Genomic DNA, 19,128 nt, shown 5'->3' on the forward strand with positions numbered 1-19,128 from the left:
CTCTGCATAATAACAATAACAATAACATTCCCTTTTAAAATTAAGAATGCAAAGTGGCTCATATCACTAATTAAAAATGCAAATACAATTAATGGTCCTGGAAAACTACAAAGTCCCAGGATTCCATGGCACAACAATCTGCAGCAGTTGCACCAAATTGCAATTACCTCCAGTCCTTGCAAGCATAATTTTTATTAATAATGCAAAGTGGCTCACATCACTAATTAAAAATGCAAATACAATTAATGGTCCTGGAAAACTACAAAGTCCCAGGATTCCTTGGCAGTACAATCTGCAGCAGTTGCACCAAATTGCAATTACCTCCAGTCCTTGCAAGCATCATTTTTGGTTAAGAATGCAGAGTAGCTCACATCACTAATTAAAAATGCAAATTCAATTAATGGCCCTACAGAACTACAAAGTCCCAGGATTCCATGGCACTACAAACTGCTGCAGTTGCACCAAATTGCAATTACCTCCAGTCCTTGCAAGCATCATTTTTTATTAAGAATGCAAAGTGGCTCACATTACTAATTAAAAATGCAAATATAATTATTGGCCCTAGAAAACTACAAAGTCCCAGGATTCAATGGCACTAAAATCTGCAGCAGTTGCACCAAATTGCAATTACCTCCAGTCCTTGCAAGCATCTTTTTGAGTTGCACCAAATTGCAATTATCTCCAGTCCTTGCAAGCATCATTTTTGATTAAGAATGCAAAATGGCTCACATCACTAATTAAAAATGCAAATACAATTAATGCCCCTACAGAACTACAAAATCCCAAGATTCCATGGCACTACAAACTGCTGCAGATTGCTACAGTTGCATCAAATTGCAGTTACCTCCAGTCCTTGGAAGCATTATTTTTTTTATTAAGAATGCAAAGTGGCTGACATCACTAATTAAAAATGCAAATGCAATTAATGGCCCTACAGAACTACAAAGTCCCAGGATTCCATGGCACTACAATCTGCTGCAATTGCACCAAATTGCAATTACCTCCAGTCCTTGGAAGCATATTTTTGATTAAGAATGCAAAGTGGCTCACATCACTAATTAAAAATGCAAATGCAATTAATGGCCCTACAGAACTACAAAGTCCCAGGATTCCATGGCACTACAAACTGCTGCAGATTGCTGCAGTTGCACCAAATTGCAATTACCTCCAGTCCTTGCAAGCATCATTTTTGTTTAAAAATGCAAAGTGGCTTACATCACTAATTAAAAATGCAAATGCAATTAATGCCCCCACAGAACTACAAAGTCCCAGGAATCCATGGCACTACAATCTGCTGCAGTTGCACCAAATTGCAATTACCTCCAGTCCTTGCAAGCATCATTTTTTTGTTAAGAATGCAAAGTGGCTCACATCACTAATTAAAAATGCAAATACAATTAATGCCCCCACAGAACTACAAAGTCCCAGGAATCCATGACACTACAATCTGCAGCAGTTGCACTAAATTGCAATTACCTCCTTGCAAGCATCTTTTTGAGTTGCACCAAATTGCAATTATCTCCAGTCCTTGCAAGCATTTTTGATTAAGAAAGCAAAATGGCTCACATCACTAATTAAAAATGCAAATACAATTAATGCCCCTACAGAACTACAAAGTCCCAAGATTCCATGGCACTACAAACTGCTGCAGTTTGCTACAGTTGCACAAAATTGCAATTGCATCCTTTTTGTCTTTTAGTGTTTGGAACTTCAACTCCCAGAAGCCCCACCCAGCTTGGCGGACTGCAAAGGCTTCTGGGAAATGAAGTCCAAAACACCTGGAGGGCTAAAGCTGGGGAAAGTGGCGTTTAGAGCATCCCAGGAGCATGCAAGGAAGGGGGAAACGTTGCAACCCATATGCATCAGACCCAGGGCTTGCAAAAGTTACAATTTTGGGGTGCAATGGCTGCTGAAAAGGAGGGGAGGAGTACTGCCCAGTGGGAGGGAGGGATGGAGGAGAAAGGGGCGGCCCTGCAGAACAAGGGGAGGAGGGAGGGAGGAAGGAAGGAAGGAAGGAAAGAGAGAAACAGGTTTCTCCTCCTCCTCTTTCCTCCTTCTTCGCCTGGGCTCCATTTTTTCGCAGTGTGCTCCCATCTTGCAGCTGCAGCAGAATCAGATGATGTTTGCATGAGCCAAACATCAGCTGCAAGGTGAGTGGGGAATGAATGGGGGTGATGAAGAATGATGCTCGAATTTCCAGTGGGTTTGTTGTCGAAGGCTTTCATGGCTGGAATCACTTCATTGCTGTGAGGTTTTTCTGGCCATATCCCAGTAGCATTCTTTCCTGACGTTTCGCCTCCACCCGTGACAGGCATCTTCCTAGGTATCTGATGTGAGTCAAGCATGTAGAGTGTTTATGTACATGTGCAATGGTGTCCAGGGTGGGAGAAAGAATCCTGTCTGAAGCAAGTGTAAATGTTGCAATGAGCAAGCTAGATTAGTATTGAGGAGCCTTGGAGCTACAAAGTCAATCAGTGAGGGTATCTGCATACAGGTAGTGAGGCAAGTGGAGTGTGTATATGTGTGTGCGTGCAATTATGTCCACGGTGGGATAAAGAACCCATGTCTGAAGTAAATGTTGCAATGAGCAAGCTAGATTAGCATTGAGGAGCCTTCAACTGCAAAGTCAGTCGGTGAGGGTATCTGCATAGCAGTAGTGAAGTAAGTGGTGTGTGTGTGTGTGTATGTGGAATGATGTGCATGGTGGGATAAAGAACCCATGTCTGTTTGAAGCAAGTGTAAATGTTGCAGTGAGCAAGCTAGGTTAGTATTGAGCCTTGCAGCTTCAAAGCCAATCAGTGAGGGTATCTCCATAGAGGTAGTGAAGCAAGTAGAGTGTGTGTGTGTGTGAGTGTGCATATGTATGATGTCCAGGTTGGGAGAAAGAACCCTGGTCTGTTTGAAGCAAGTGCAAATGTTACAATTAGCAAGCTAGGTTAGGATTGAGGAGCCTTGCACCAGCAAAGTCAGTCAGTGAGGGTATCTGCATACAGGTAGGGAGCCAAGTGAAATGTGTGTGTATATATATATGTATGTGGAGTGATGTCCAGGGTAGGAGAAAGAACCCTTGTCTGTCTGAAGCAAGTGTAAATGTTGCAATGAGCAAGCTAGATTAGCACGGAGGAGCCTTGGAGCTACAAAGTCAATCAGTGAGGGTATCTGCACACAGGTAGACAAGTGGAGTGTGTGTGTACGTAAGTGTGTAATGATGTCCAGGATTGTCTGTTTGAAGCAAGTGTAAATGTTGCAGTTAGCAAACTACATTAACATTGAATAGCCCTGCAGCTGCGAAGTCAGTCAATGAGGGTATCTGCATACAGGTAGTGAGGCAAGTGGAATGTGTGTGTATGTGTGTATATATGTAGAATGATGTCCAGGGTGGGAGAAAGAATCCTTGTCTGTCTGAAGCAAGTGTAAATGTTGCAATGAGCAAGCTAGATTAGCATTGAGGAACCTTGCCGCTGTAAAGTCAATCAGTGAAGGTATCTGCATACAGGAAGTGAGCCAAGTGGAGCCTATATATTGTGGAATGATGTCCAGGGTGGGAGAAAGAACCCTGTCTGTCTGAAGCAAGTGTAAATGTTGCAATTAGCAAGCTAGATTAGCACTGAGGAGCCTTGCAGCTGCAAAGTCAATCAGTGAAGGTATCTGCATACAAGTAGCGAGGCAAGTGGAATGCGTGCCTATCTATCTATCTATCTATCTATCTGTGGAATGGTGTCCAGGGTGGGAGAAAGAACCCTTGTTTGTCTGACGCAAGTGTAAATGTTGCAATTAGCAAGCTAGATTAGCATTGAGGAGCCTTGCAGCTACAAAGTCAGTCAGTGAGGGTATCTGCATACAAGTAGCGAGGCAAGTGGAATGCGTGCCTATCTATCTATCTATCTATCTATCTATCTATCTGTGGAATGGTGTCCAGAGTGGGAGAAAGAACCCCGTCTGCTTGAAGCAAGTGTAAATGTTGCAATTAGCAAACTAGATTAGCATTGAGGAGTCTTGCAGCTGCAAAGTCAGTCAGTGAGGGTATCTGCATACAGGTAGTGAGGAGAGTGGAATGCATGTCTGTCTATCTATCTATCTATCTATCTATCTGTGGAATGGTGTCCAGGGTGGGAGAAAGAACCCTTGTCTGTCTGACACAAGTGTAAATGTTGCAATTAGCAAGCTAGATTAGCACTGAGGAGCCTTGCAGCTGCAAAGTCAATCAGTGAAGGTATCTGCATACAGGTAGTGAAGCAAGTGGAATATATGTGTGTGGGTGGGTGTGTAGAATGATGTCCAGGGTAGGAGAAAGAACCCTTGTCTGTTTGATGCAAGTGTAAATGTTGCAATGAGCAATCTAGATTAGCACTGCAGCTGCAAAGTCAATCAGTGAGGAGCCTTACAGCTGCAAAGTCAATCACTATGTGGAATGATGTCCAGGGTGGGAGAAAGAACACTTGTCTGTCTGAAGCAAGTGTAAATGTTGCAGTGAGCAAGCTAGATTAGCACTGAGGAGCCTTGCAGCTGCAAAGTCAACCAGTGAAGGTATCTGCATACAAGTAGCGAGGCAAGTGGAATGAGTGCCTATCTATCTATCTGTGGAATGGTGTCCAGGGTGGGAGAAAGAACCCTTGTCTGTCTGACGCAAGTGTAAATGTTGCAATGAGCAAGGTAGATTAGCACTGAGGAGCCTTGCAGCTGCAAAGTCAGTCAGTGAGGGTATCTGCATACAGGTAGTGAAGCAAGTAGAATGTGTGTGTGTATGTGGATTGATGTCCAGGGTGGGAGAAAGAACCCTTGTCTGAAGCAAGTGTAAATGTTGCAATGAGCAAGCTAGATTAGCACTGAGGAGCCTTGCAGCTGCAAAGTCAGTCAGTGAGGGTATCTGCATACAGGTAGTGAGCCAAGTGGAGTGTATGTGTGTGTGCATGATGCCCACGGTGTAAATGTTGCAATGAGCAAGCTAGATTAGCATTGAGGAGCCCCCCACCAGTAAAGTCAATCAGTAGGGTTATCTTCATATCGGTAGTGAGCCAAGTGGAGTGTATGTATATTTGTGGAATGTTGTCCAGAGTGGGAGAAAGAACCCTTGTCTGCCTGAAGCAAGTGTAAATGTTGCAATGAGCAAGCTAGATTAGCACTGAGGAGCCTTGCAGCTGCAAAGTCAGTCAGTGAGGGTATCTGCATACAGGTAGTGAGCCAAGTGGAGTGTATGTGTGTGTGCATGATGCCCACGGTGTAAATGTTGCAATGAGCAAGCTAGATTAGCATTGAGGAGCCCCCCACCAGTAAAGTCAATCAGTAGGGTTATCTTCATATCGGTAGTGAGCCAAGTGGAGTGTATGTATATTTGTGGAATGTTGTCCAGAGTGGGAGAAAGAACCCTTGTCTGCCTGAAGCAAGTGTAAATGTTGCAATTAGCAAGCTAGATTAGCACTGAGGAGCCTTGCAGCTGCAAAGTCAGTCAGTGAGGGTATCTGCATACAGGTAGTGAGGAGAGTGGAATGCATGTCTATCTATCTATCTGTGTAATGATATCCAGGGTGGGAGAAAGAACCCATTTCTGTTTGAAGCAAGTGTAAATGTTGCAGTTAGCAAACTAGATTAGCATTGAATAGCCTTGCAGCTGCAAAGTCAGTCAGTGAGGGTATTTGCATACAGGTAGTGAGCCAAGTGGAGTGTATATATACTTGTGGAATGACGTCAAGGGTGGGAGAAAGAACCCTGTCTGTCTGAAGCAAGTGTAAATGTTGCAATTAGTAAGCTAGATCAGCATTAAGGAGACTTGCAGGTGCAAAGTCAGTCAGGGTTTCTGCACTGATCAAGCCTATAGAAGAGACTTCTGACTAAATCTGAGAATTGGGAAACACAGCAAGGTGTGGCATAAGAGGCTGCTAATTAAGATTACGAAATCGTATAATTAAAAACCCAGTCAAGTTAAGACAAGGTAGCTGCTGAAATTGAGGATAAGGTTAGGATTGTAGTGCTCTCTCCTCAACACTGGACCTCTTGAAGTTGATGAATCAATGCAACACATGATTGCAGTTTGGATAAATAAGTCTTCCCTTCTTCCTCCCCATTCTTGCAGAATATTTCTGTGTGACCAGCAAACATGGTGGAAGCTCTGGCTGACTCCAAGAAAGTGACTCTTTTCAGCCAGAAGACACGAGGAGGACTCACCTACCGCATCCCAGCATTGCTGTACTTGCCGTCGGAGTCCACCTTCCTGGCCTTTGCAGAGGAACGCTCCTCGCCCAGAGACGAAGATGCCAAGTTCCTGGTGATGAGGCGAGGGAAGAAAGAAAGGACGTCTGTACAGGTATCATTGAGTCCTCCCTTTAGTGTTACCACGATCTTGTGGACCTTTTCCCTACAGGTGTTGGCTATTTGTTTGAATTCTTCTTTGGTGATTTCTCCCTTTTTCCACTTCTTGTGCATGTCTCTTTTGTGTTTTAGTACAGTTAGAAGTTCTTTGTACATCCATTCTGGCTTCATTGCATTTGTCGTATTTTTTCTCTTTGTTGGCACAGTTTGCAATTGAAAACAATCCTTTTATTGAATACTAGCTGTACCTGCCACTCGTTGTGGCTAACCTTCCCTCCCTCTTTCTCTCCTTCTTTCTTTCTCTCCTTCCTTCCCTCCCTCCCTCCCTCTTTCCTTCCTTCCCTCTTTTTCTTTCCCTTCTTTTTCCTTCCTTCTCTACCTGTTTGTTTTCTCGCTTCCTTTGCTCTTTGGTTCCATCCTTCCTTGTCTCTTTCCTTCCTTCCTTCCCTCCCTCTTTCTCTCTTTCATTCCTTCTCTCCTTCCTTGTCTCTTTCACTTTTTTTTCATTCTCTCCCTCCTTCCTTCCTTCACTACCCTTCTTTCTTTCCTTCTTTTTCTCCTTCCCTTCTTTCTTTCCCTCTTTCTTTCCCTCTTTCCTTCACTACCTTTCTTTCTTTCCTTCTCTCCTTCTTTCTCCCCCCTCTCTCCTTCCTTCCTTCCTTCCTTCCTTCCTTCCTTCCTTCCTTCCTTCCTTCTCTACCCTTTTTTCTTTCCTTCATTCTCTCCTTCCCTCTTTCTCTCTGTCCTTCTCTCCTTCCTTCTCTACCCTTCTTTTTTCCTTCCTTCCCTCCCTCTTTTTCTCTTTTGTTCCTTCTCTCCTTCCTTGTCTCTTTCACTTTTTTATTTCATTCTCTCCCTCCTTCTCTCCTTCCTTCCTTCTCTACCTTTCTTTCTTTCTTTCTTTCTTTCTCTCCTTCCCTTTTTCTCTCCCTCCTTCTCTCCTCCCTTCTCTACCCATCTTTTTTCCTTCCTTCTTTCTCTCCCTCCTTCTCTCCCTCCTTCTCTCCTTCCTTCTCTACCCTTCTTTCTTTCCTTCTTTCTCTCCTTCCCTTCTTCTTTCCCTCTTTCTCTCCCTCCTTCCTTCTCTACCTTTCTTTCTTTCCTTCTCTCCTTCTTTCCCTCCTTCTTTCCCTTCTTCTCTCCTTCCTTCTCTTCCTCCTTCCTCCCTCCCTCCTGTGTATGTGTTGTGTGTGTGTATATGCATATATGTGTGTATATGTGTGTTTGTGTATATACATGTGGTTTTGCACGTGCGTTGTAATGTACTTTTTTTCTTTTTCTTTCTTTTTAAGTCCCTTCTGCTGTGTTTTTCAGTGTTTTCGTGAGTGATGGTCACTCATTGGCCTGATAGGTGTACTGTGTCCAAATTTGGTGTCAATTCGTCCAGTGCTTTTTGAATTCTGTTAATCCCACAAACAAACGTTAAATTTTTATTTATATAGATAATGAGAAAGTAGCAAGTAAAAAAGCACTTAAAAGAAATAGGTAAATCCAATTAGGTAAGAAGATAAGCAGGAGCAAAAATAATCCAGGGTAAAGTACAACTAAGTCCATAAAACAAAGTCCACACTTCTCCAAAATAATTCAGGAATGTATTGTCGAGGGCTTTCATGGCTGGAATCACTGGGTTGTTGTAGGTTTTTTCAGGCTATATGGCCATGGTCTAGAGGCATTCTCTCCTGACGTTTCGCCTGCATCTATGGCAAGCCTCCTCAGAGGTAGTGACTACTTCACTTCCTCTGAGTATTCTTGCCATAGATGCAGGCGAAACGTCAGGAGAGAATGCCTCTAGAACAGAGGTCCTCAAACTTTTGAGGGCCATGTCACAGTCCCTAAAAGTGTTGGAGGGCCGGATTATAATTTGGAAAAAAAATGAAGGAATTCCCTTGCACACATCTTATTTATAATGCAAAAAACACTTAAAAACAATAGAATAATTAAAATGAAAAACAATTTAAACAAATATAAACGTATTAGTATTTCAATGGGAAGTGTAGGCCTGCTTTTGGCTGATGAGATAGGATTGTTGTTGTTGTTGTGTGCTTTCAAGTCATTTCAGACGTAGGTTGACCCTGAGCAAGGGCCGGGTAAATGACCTTGGAGGGCCGTATCCGGACCCTGGGCCTTAGTTTGAGGACCCCTGCTCTAGAACATGGCCATCTAGCCCGAAAAAACCTACAACAGGAAAACAGGAAACATTAATCCAAGGAATGAGTAGGCATTCATACACTCCAAGAGTCCAAACCATGAACAAGAATCTTCCAAGCAAAGCTTCCATGAAATAAACTACACTTGATTCCAACATTGCTTCATCTGACTATATTTCCCAAAACTTGAACTTTTATCCCCTCGTTAAACTATTCCACACACTCAGGAAATTGGTTTCGTTTTACTTGAGATCCCCTTATCTTTTTCTGCCTGAACATGGCAGACCGCCGAAGGCACTGTTCGGCTTATCTGTTTTGACTAATTTCCTCTCGCCTATCTATTTACTCGTTAAGTCTCACAGCAGGGCCCAGTAGTTTTCAAGCTCCGAATCCTGGGAACCCTCTGGTAGCAATTCAAGGAGTATACTACCTGTTGCACTCCCTTTAGGGACATTCTCATGGGAAACTACACTTTGCACAGGGGTCTCCTGGTCCTTCTCTGCATCACTATCATTGACCAAACCATTGCCATCTTGAAATTGATTGGCATCACTTCCCACATCCAAAGCACCTTGATCCTGAAACACAATCACAGGCCGAACTCCAACAGTTACAACTTTTGGGAAGCCGTCAACTACATAGAGAAACACTCTAAAGCAGGCATGGGCCAACTTGGGCCCTCCAGGTGTTTTGGACTTCAACTCCCACAATTCCTAACAGCCTACCGGCTGTTAGGAATTGTGGGAGTTGAAGTCCAAAACACCTGGAAGGCCAAAGTTGGCCCCTGCCTGCTCTGAAGCATCTCTAGCATAGTATTGGGCCATTTGTGACCTCACCTGGTGTTGGAATTCAACCCCACGCTGCTCAAGTCTGCAGTCCTCAATGAGGATAAGTTAGTTAACATCAGATCCCAATTCAAGGTGTATTTTTCTCATATCCAGTTCCAGGTGTCTTACATTTCACAGTCATCGAGCTATTCTGGAAATATGCAATCTCTTTTATTATTAGAGGTATACATTGTCCAATTAAATAATTCATTGAGAATCTGGTTTTTTTCCCCAGTAAAGCAATAATGACTAACGATTCCCAATTTGCCAACTTTCGTTCAAACAAAGCCGTGTCCCTCGCTGAACAATTGCATTTCAACTTGCAACATCTTCATTGTTTTGTGGGACATTTCTCAGCTCTTCGTCTTCCAAGAACATTTCTCCGATTCACTTTTAACAGACTCAAGTCTTTCTGGGCTAGAGAAGAAGGAATAGAAAAAAACAATATTAAAACAGATTTTTAGGTCCTAGCATTCATCATTTTCATAGAATTATAGAATCATAGAATCAAAGAGTTGGAAGAGACCTCCTGGGCCATCCAGTCCAACCCCATTCTGCCAAGAAGCAGGAATATTGCATTCAAATCACCCCTGACAGATGGCCATCCAGCCTCTGCTTAAAAGCCTCCAAAGAAGGAGCCTCCACCACACTCCGGGGCAGAGAGTTCCACTGCTGAACGGCTCTCACAGTCAGGAAGTTCTTCCTCATGTTCAGATGGAATCTCCTCTCTTGTAGTTTGAAGCCATTGTTCCGCGTCCTAGTCTCCAAGGAAGCAGAAAACAAGCTTGCTCCCTCCTCCTCCCTGTGGCTTCCTCTCACATATTTATACATGGCTCTCATCATATCTCCTCTCAGCTTTCTCTTCTTCAGGCTAAACATGCCCAGCTCCTTAAGCCGCTCCTCATAGGGCTTGTTCTCCAGACCCTTGATCATTTTAGTCGCCCTCCTCTGGACACATTCCAGCTTGTCAATATCTCTCTTGAATTGTGGTGCCCAGAATTGGACACAATATTCCAGGTGTGGTCTAACCAAGGCAGAATGAGGGGTAGCATGACTTCCCTAGATCTAGACACTAGGCACATTGTTGGCTCATGTTTAACTTGTTGTCCATTTTAATTTATACTAGCTGTCCCCTGCCACATGTTGCTGTGTCCCAGTCTGTGTATATGTGTTTTGTGTGTGTATATATTTGTGTTTACGTATATACTCGAGTATAAGCCAACCAGAAAATAAGCCGAGGCACCTAATTTTACCACACGAAAACATGAAAACGGATTGACTCGAGTATAAGCGGATGGTTTTATTTGTTTATCATGTGATCAGCAACCATACCATTTTATTACATTTCTAACAGAACAAAACAAACAAACAGATTTTTTAAAAAAACAACAACAACACAGATTTTGCAAACTTGGTAGTTGATTAGATGTCCTTTGACCAGTTTCTGGCCACTTGGAGTGCCTCTGGTGTTGCCACAAGAAGGTCCTCCATTGTGCATGTGGCAGGGCTCAGGTGGCATTGCAGCAGGGGGTCAGTGGTTTGCTCTTCTCCACACTTGCATGTCGAGGATTCCACCCTGTAGCCCCATTTCTTAAGATTGGCTCTGCATCTCGTGGTGCCAGAGCGCAGTCTGTTCAGCGCCTTCCAAGTTGCCCAGTTTTCCGTTTGCCCAGGGGGGAGTCTCTCATCTGGTATCAGCCACGGATTGAGGTGCTGGGTTTGGGCCTGCCACTTTTGGACTCTCGCTTGCTGAGGTGTTCCAGTGAGTGTCTCTGTAGATCTAAGAAAACGATGTCATGATTTAAGTCGTTGACGTGCTGGCTGATATCCAAACAGGGGATGAGCTGGAGATGTCTCTGCCTTGGTCCTTTCACTATTGGCTGCTACTTCCCGGCGGATGTCAGGTGGTGCAATACCGGCTAAGCAGTGTAATTTCTCCAGTGGTGTGGGGCGCAGACATCCCGTGATAATGCAGCATGTCTCATTAAGAGCCACATCCACTGTTTTAGCGTGGTGAGATGTGTTCCACACTGGGCATGCATACTCAGCAGCAGAGTAGCATAGCGCAAGGGCAGATGTCTTCACTGTGTCTGGTTGTGATCCCCAGGTTGTGCCAGTCAGCTTTCGTATGATGTTGTTTCTAGCGCCCACTTTTTGCTTGATGTTCAGGCAGTGCTTCTTGTAGGTCAGAGCACGGTCCAGAGTGACTCCCAGGTATTTGGGTGCGCTGCAATGCTCCAGTGGGATTCCTTCCCAGGTAATCATCCTCAGAGCTCGGGATGCTTCTCTGTTCTTAAGGTGAAAGGCACATGTCTGTGTTTTAGATGGATTAGGGATCAGCTGGTTTTCCCTGTAATAGGCAGTAAGGGCACCTAGAGCTTCGGAGAGCTTCTTTTCAACCATCTCAAACTCCCTGCTTGCGTGGTAATGGCACGATCATCAGCATAGATTAAACTCTCTGTCTCTTCTGGCAGCGGCTGGTCATTTGTGTAGATGTTGAACATGGATGGAGCGAGCCGAGGGTGGGAAATGCAAACATTCCGTGCAGATTATACAATGACAAGACAGACAACAGATAGAGGTATATATAGACTTTCCCATCTTTCGGCATCTTTGGAGGCTGTGCTCAGTTCCGGCCACAGGGGGTGCTGTCGCTCCATCTCCTTGCCACTTTCTGTGTTCATAAACTTCCTCCTTTTCTGATTGAAATACCTCCCCACTTTAACGCAGTACCTATTTATTTACTCACATTGGCTTTTGAACTGTTGGGTAGGCAGAAGCTGGGTTAAGGCCAGGAGTTCACCTGTTGGCAAGATTTATTGCAGATATTGGTTAACCTGCTGTGTGTTGTTCAAGTATGTTTATGTTTACATTTATGTTTCAGATCAAGTCAGGGTGTGTTGTGGTTTTTACCTTTGAACACATTTTAATAGTTTTTACTGGGAATTTTTAATACTGTTTATTTTTAATCCTGTTTTAGTATTTGTATATTTTAAATTGTATGCTGATGTTTTTATGTTAGGCCGCTTTGAGTCTCCTGCAAGAGAGATAAAGAAGGGTACACATAAATGTAATAATAATAATAATAATAATAATAATTTTAATAATATTTTAATAATAGTACAGGTACAGCTGTGCCAGGAGCTCCAATTTTGTTTGCTTTGCATTGAATGTTTGTTGTAGTCCTAAGTTTCAGGGACTCTGCAGATAGGTAGCTTCTTTTGGTTGCAATAATAGGGCAAGCCACCTGTCAATTATAGTTAGGTTCCCTGGTCCCGTCCCCTTTTTGGGTTTTGGAGGGAATAGGAGCCAGTTTGAGTTCAGTCCACACAGAGAAGCCTTTCATGCAGGACATAAAACGAAGAGCTCCTGTAGAAAGCTTCGTCTTCTATGGCTTGGCCGGGGAGATATACAGCCCACAGCTTGGCTGGGGTTATACAGCCCTACAGTTCCTTTGCTGAAGGACTTCAGTCAGCCATCACGGAAACCTGAATTCTTTTTCCCCTGGAAGTCTACAAAGCACTGCTTGGTAAGGGTCAATCGCAGAAGACAGAAGCAGTTGGTACCAGGTGCAGGGGCTCCACGCCAACAGAGGCAAAGACAGACTGCCCAGATTAGAAGTTAAGGATATCCCCATTAGTTAAAATACAGTTATGAAGATAGTGCCTGTTCCCCGTGGACAAGCTTGAGAGAGAGCCAATAGACTGTTAAGAAAGCCTTAAAGTACCTGTTTGTTTTCATCAATAAAGAACATTGTTGAACCTTTAAGCAATCTAAAGACTCTGTTTTAAGGAAATCCAAGGGCCTTTAATCCAAGGCAGCCCCGGCATCCCGTTGGGCACACAGAATTTATGTCCTGTCTACAGTCTGATGCACAGGCCCAGCGTGTGACAGCAAAATAATATTTTATAATATATGTATGTATCTTTAGCTGGTTAAAAATAAAAATTTGAATAATAATATAGACATTGTTCTTTTCTTTATGTTTCTTTAGCTGGTTAAACATACAAATTAGAAATGACAAAAAAATCGTGTGCAGTTCAAAGCCATTTAAAAATTCACCCTTTTGGTCTTTTCCTCTTTTTCCGACTCTAGTGGGGCCCTCCGGAGTCTTTGATGGCGGCCACTCTTCCCAAATGCCGCACCATGAACCCTTGCCCGCTCTACGAGGAGAAGAGCGGCACCGTTTTCCTCTTCTTCATCTGCGTGCGCGATCACGTCACGGCGCAATGCCAAATCCTGACGGGGAGAAACGCCGCCAGGTTGTGCTACATCTCCAGCCGAGACTGCGGCCGTACTTGGAGCCCGGCGGTCGATCTGACAGAAAAGGCCAACCCAAAAAACTGGGCCACCTTTGCCGTGGGTCCGGGCCACGGGGTCCAGCTGAGCTCTGGCCGCTTGGTGGTCCCGGCGTACGCCTATTACATCCACAAGCCTTGCTTCTGCTGCTTCTCCTTCTGCTACACGCATCCGCATTGCTTCACTTTATACAGCGACGACGGCGGGAGGAATTGGACCCGGGGACGGCTCCTGGAGAGTGTGCGCACCACCGAGTGCCAAGTGGCCGAGCTGACGTGCCGGGACGACCGCCGCGTCTTGTACATCAATGCCCGGAATTCGTGCCGGGAGCAGTGCCGGGCCGAAGCCTTCAGCCACGACTGGGGTTGCCAATTCGAGGGATCCTTCCTGTGCAGGGAGTTGTGTGAGCCCCCAAAGGGGTGCCAAGGGAGCGTGGTGAGTTTCGGATCCTCGGATCTGGGTGAATCACAAGCATCGAGTGGCTATACGTCATCCAGATCGTGGCTCATTTTCTCGCACCCCACAAGCCGGTGCCAGCGTGTGGACCTGGGCATCTACTTGAACATGTCTCCCTTGGAGAAGGGCTCCTGGAAAGGACCGTGGGTGCTGAACGAAGGGCCCAGCGGCTATTCGGACCTGGCCGTGTGCAAGGAAGGGAAGTCCCTGCTCTTCGGTTGCTTGTTTGAGTGCGGGACATCCTCCGCCTATGAAGAGATCGCCTTCCAACTCTTCTCCGATGTCGAACTTCTGAGCAATGTGAGGGAAAGCTGACCCCTCAAAACTACAACAGCCTTCCTTTCCTCCAGGATATATTCCTCTCAAGGAGAAGGGGAGGAAACTGACCATCTCATATCCTCCAACTGTCCTGATTTGGCTGCAACAGACTCCATTAATCCTCTGTATTTGTCGTGTCAGGGCAACCAGTCAATTATATTACATTTCTAACAGAACAAAATACAAAATTTGTGAGTTTGGTAGTTGATTAAATGTCCTTTGACCAGTATCTGGCCACTTGGAGTGCCTCTGGTGTTGCTGCAAGAAGGTCCTCCCTTGTGCATGTGGCTGGGCTGAGGTTGCATTGCAGCAGGTGGTCAGTGGTTTGCTCTTCTCCACACTCGCATGTCATGGACTCCACTTTGTGGCCCCATTTCTGTATCTCGTGGTGCCAGAGCGCAGTCTGTTCAGTGCCTTCCAAGTCGCCCAGTCTTCTGTGTGCCTAGGGGGGAGTATCTCATTTGGTATCAGCCATTGATTGAGGTTCTGGGTTTGAGCCTGCCACTTTTGGACTCTCGCTTGCTGAGGTGTTCCAGCGAGTGTCTCTGTAGATCTTAGGAAACTATTTCTGGATTTAAGTCATTGACGTGCTGGCTGATACCCAAACAGGAGATGTCTCTGCCTTGGTCCTTTCACTATTGGCTGCTACTTCCCGGCAGATGTTAGGTGGTGCAATGCCAGCTAAGCAGTGTAATTTCTCCAGTGGTGTAGGGTGTAGACACCCTGTGATAATGCGGCATGTGTCATTAAGAGCCACATCCACTGTTTTAGCATGGTGAGATGTGTTCCACACTGGGCATGCATACTCAGCAGCAGAGTAGCATAGAGCAAGGGCAGATGTCTTCACTGTATCTGGTTGTGATCCCCAGGTTGTGCCAGTCAGCTTTCGTATGATATTGTTTCTAGCACCCACTTTTTGCTTGATGCTCAGGCAGTGTTTCTTGTAGGTCAGAGCACGGTCCAGAGTGACTCCCAGTTTTTTGGGTGTGCTGCAATGCTCCAGTGGGATTCCTTCCCAGGTAATAATCCTCAGAGCTCGGGATGCTTGTCTGTTCTTGAGGTGAAAGGCACATGTCTGTGTTTTAGATGGGTTGGGGATCAGCTGGTTTCCCCTGTAATAGGCAGTAAGAGCACATAGAGCTTCGTAGAGCTACCATCTCAAAGAACTTCGCTGCTTGAGTGGTGATGGCACGATCATCAGCATAGATGAAACTCTCTGTCCTTTCTGGCAGTGGCTGGTCATTTGTGTAGATGTTGACCATGGATGGAGCAAGCACGCTCCCCTGAGGCAGGCCGTTCTTCTGTTTCCGCCATCTGCTTCTCTGGTCCTAGAACTCAACAAAAAAGCTCCTGTTTTGTAGCAGGTTTCCTATGAGGCGGGTGAGGTGGTCGTCCTTTGTGATATTATACATTTTTCTCAGGAGGCAGCGGTGGTTCACAGTATCATAAGCCGCTGACAGGTCTATGAAGACAGCTCCAGCATGCAAGCATTAATCCTCTGCTGTCCCACTTTTCCGGCTGCTTTTAAAGTGTCCTGGTTTCTCTCTCCTCCTCCCGCTTTGCCCCTTTTTTTTCCCGATTACTCCAACTGCTGCAAACTCAGTGCCAAAATATTTTGCTCTCAATTAGAAAGAGAGAATATGGTGGACTCTTGGCCTTTCCTGTTAGTTTTAGCAAAAGGAAACTTCTGTAGCCTCTCCTTGCTTCACAGATATTTTTTGTGTTGGGTAAGTGGGCTTATTAAAGAAAGACCCTCCTCATAAATGCACAGCAGAGTAACTTATCAGCAGAGTAACTTAGCAGCAGCAGCCTGACCCAGCACAGTAGTCCAAAGTGATGAAAGAACAAAAACACACAGACCAATGTTTTGTTATAGCAAAATAATATGGTTGCACTATTTACAAGAACAAGGTTTCCGTAACACAAATAAAAGTTCTTTACACTTCAATGTATTGTCGAAGGCTTTCATGGCCGGAATCACTGGGTTGTTGTAGGTTTTTTCGGGCTATACAGCCATGTTCTAGAGGCATTCTCTCCTGACGTTTTGCCTGCATCTATGGCAAGCATCCTCGGAGTTAGTGAGGTCTGTTGGAACTAGGAAAAAGGGTTTATATATCTGTGGAATGACCAGGGTGGGACAAAGAACCCTTGTCTGCTGGAGCTAGGTGTGAATGTTTCAACTGACCACCTTGATTAGCATTTGATGGCCTGGCAGTGCCTGGGGCAATCTTTTGTCGAGAGGTGATTAGATGTCCCTGATTTTTTTTTTCCTTTCTGTTGTTTTGCTGTTGTAATTTTAGAGTTTTTTTTAAATACTGGAAGCCAGATTTTGTTCATTTTCATGATTTCCTCCTTTCTGTTGAAATTGTCCACATGCTGATGGATTTCAATGGCTTCTCTGTGTAGCCTGACATGGTGGTTGTGAGAGTGGTGCCACTCTCACAACATTCTACAGATCTATAAACCCATTTCCTTAGTTCCAACAGAACTATGGCGACATCAATCATCCAAACTTTTTTATTTTCCACAATTGTGATGTCTGGTGTATTGTGTTCCAAAACTTTGTCAGACTGGATTCAAAAGTCCCACAGTATTTTTGTGTGTTCATTTTCTACTTTTGCAGGTTGATAATCCCACCAGTACTTGACTCCGGGCAGGTGGTCTTTGTGACATAAGTTCCAATGAATCATTTGGGCCGCAGAGTTGTGCCTCTGTTTGTAGTCCGTTTGTGCAATTTTCTTGCAGCAGCTGACGATATGATCCTTATTATTATTATTATTATTATTATTATTAAGCTACAACTCCCAGGATTGCATATCATTGAGCCCTGTCAGTTAAAGTGACATCAAACTGCATTAATTTGCCAATTTAGATGCATGCATAGTTTCTCCTTGCCCGTTCCCTATTATCAGGAACCCAGATTTCCATGCTATGTTTACTTAAAGAATTGCACAATGGCTATAAACTTGGCCACTATAGTAATAAGTATGTGCAGCCGAATGTGAAAATGTGTTTTTGCGGTATGTGACAAAGGCAGCTTTTTTGAAAAAACGATTGCTTATCTGGAGTCATCCTTTGAATCAGTGTTGATATCACTCCAAACAAGACAGGTCTGGCCTGTTTTGACAGCTGCCTTTGGGATGTGAGCCAATGTCTACAAAGCAAAGGGAAAATATAACTTGTGAAGTGCCACACTGCTCTCAAATAAAATATGTTTGAATACAGTTGGATGGGACACTCTTGTTTTCAGGCTCTTTGTATTCTTAAGGCGTGTACCAGGTAGAATCCTAGAGTTGGAAGAGACCTCCTGGGCCATCCAGTCCAGCCCCATTCTGCCAAGAAGCAGGAATATTGCATTACAATCACCCCTGACAGATGGCCATCCAGCCTCTGTTTAAAAGCTTCCAAAGAAGGAGCCTCCACCACACTCCGGGGCAGAGAGTTCCGCTGCTGAACGGCTCTCATAGTCAGGAAGTTCTTCCTCATGTTCAGATGGAATCTCCTCTCTTGTAGTTTGAAGCCGTTGTTCCGCGTCCTAGTCTTCAGGAAAGCAGAAAACAAGCTTGCTCCCTCCTCCTCCCTGTGGTTTCCTCTCACATATTTATACATGGCTGTCATGTCTCCTCTCAGCCTTCTCTTCTTCAGGCTAAACATGCCCAGCTCCCTAAGCCGCTCCTCATAGGGCTTGTTCTCCAGACCCTTGATCATTTTAGTTGCCCTCCTCTGGACACATTCCAGCTTGTGAATATCTCTCTTGAATTGTGGTGCCCAGAATTGGACACAATATTCCAGGTGTGGTCTAACCAAAGCAGAATAGAGGGGTAGCATTACTTCCCTAGATCTAGACACTAGGCTCCTATTGATGCAGGCCAAAATCCCATTGGCTTTTTTTGCCGCCACATCACATTCCTGGCTCATGTTTAACTTGTTGTCCACAAGGACTCCAAGATCTTTTTCACACGTACTGCTCTCGAGCCAGGCATCGTCCCCCATTCTGTATCTTTGCATTTCGTTTTTTCTGCCTAGAATCCATGGATACGTACAATGTGAAATATAAGTGCTGTATTTCTGCTTTACTCCTTACTGGCTGACTTTTCTGAAATTCCTAACTCTGAGAGGTGTTCAGCAGTGGAACTCTCTGCCCTGGAATGTGGTGGAGGCTCCTTCTTTTAAACAGAGGCTGTATGGCCATCTGTCGGGGGTGCTTTGAATGCAATTTTCCTGCTTCTTGGCAGAATGGGGTTGGACTAGATGGCCCACAAGGTCTCTTCCAACTCTGATTCTATGATTGGTGACGGTCCCTGAGTCTCGTGTTTTAGTTCTCTGTTCTGTTTAGAGCTTTCTCAGCTCATGTCAACGATGGTGGAAGCAGATTAATCCTGGATTATGCAGGTGCATGCATACATACATACATCATAGAATTATAGAGTTGGAAGAGCCCATGTGGGCCATCTAGTCCAACCCCCTGCCATGCAGGAAAAGCCTCTCCTTAAAAGTTTCCAAGGAAGTGTTGGAATTCAACCCCACACTGCCCAAGTTTCAAGTCCTCAATGAACAGTTGAGTTAGCTTAGAATATGTATTGTCGAAGGCTTTCATGGCTGGAATCACTAAGTTGTTGTAGGTTTTTTTCGGGCTATATGGCCATGTCCTAGAGGCATTCTCTCCTGACGTTTCGCCTGCATCTATGGAGTTACAGTTTCGTTCCTTGCCAAACTACATCTCCCATGATTCCGTTGCACTGAGGCATAGCAATTAAAGTGGTGTCAAACTGCAT

The 19,128-nt window shown here is 44.7% G+C and overlaps 1 protein-coding gene across 1 annotated transcript; it reads left to right on the top strand.

The window, feature by feature from the left end:
- Positions 1-1,685: 1,685 nt before the first annotated feature.
- Positions 1,686-17,578, top strand: LOC132772315 (sialidase-3-like). The gene is made up of 3 exons (XM_060771285.2): positions 1,686-2,150; positions 6,071-6,301; positions 13,376-17,578. The coding sequence occupies exons 2-3, from the start codon at positions 6,095-6,097 to the stop codon at positions 14,348-14,350; spliced, it is 1,182 nt and encodes a 393-aa protein (XP_060627268.2). The 5' UTR covers positions 1,686-2,150; positions 6,071-6,094; the 3' UTR covers positions 14,351-17,578.
- Positions 17,579-19,128: the final 1,550 nt, after the last annotated feature.

This window comes from Anolis sagrei, chromosome 3, assembly GCF_037176765.1.
Source record: "Anolis sagrei isolate rAnoSag1 chromosome 3, rAnoSag1.mat, whole genome shotgun sequence".
NCBI classification, from domain to species: Eukaryota; Metazoa; Chordata; class Lepidosauria; order Squamata; family Dactyloidae; genus Anolis; species Anolis sagrei.

Excerpts from the sequence above, each read along its gene's own strand:
- LOC132772315 (XM_060771285.2), top strand. The coding sequence starts at position 6,095 with ATGGTGGAAGCTCTGGCTGACTCCAAGAAAGTGACTCTTTTCAGCCAG. Across the intron at positions 6,302-13,375 it reads AAGAAAGGACGTCTGTACAG|TGGGGCCCTCCGGAGTCTTT; the intron begins GTATCATTGAGT and ends TTCCGACTCTAG.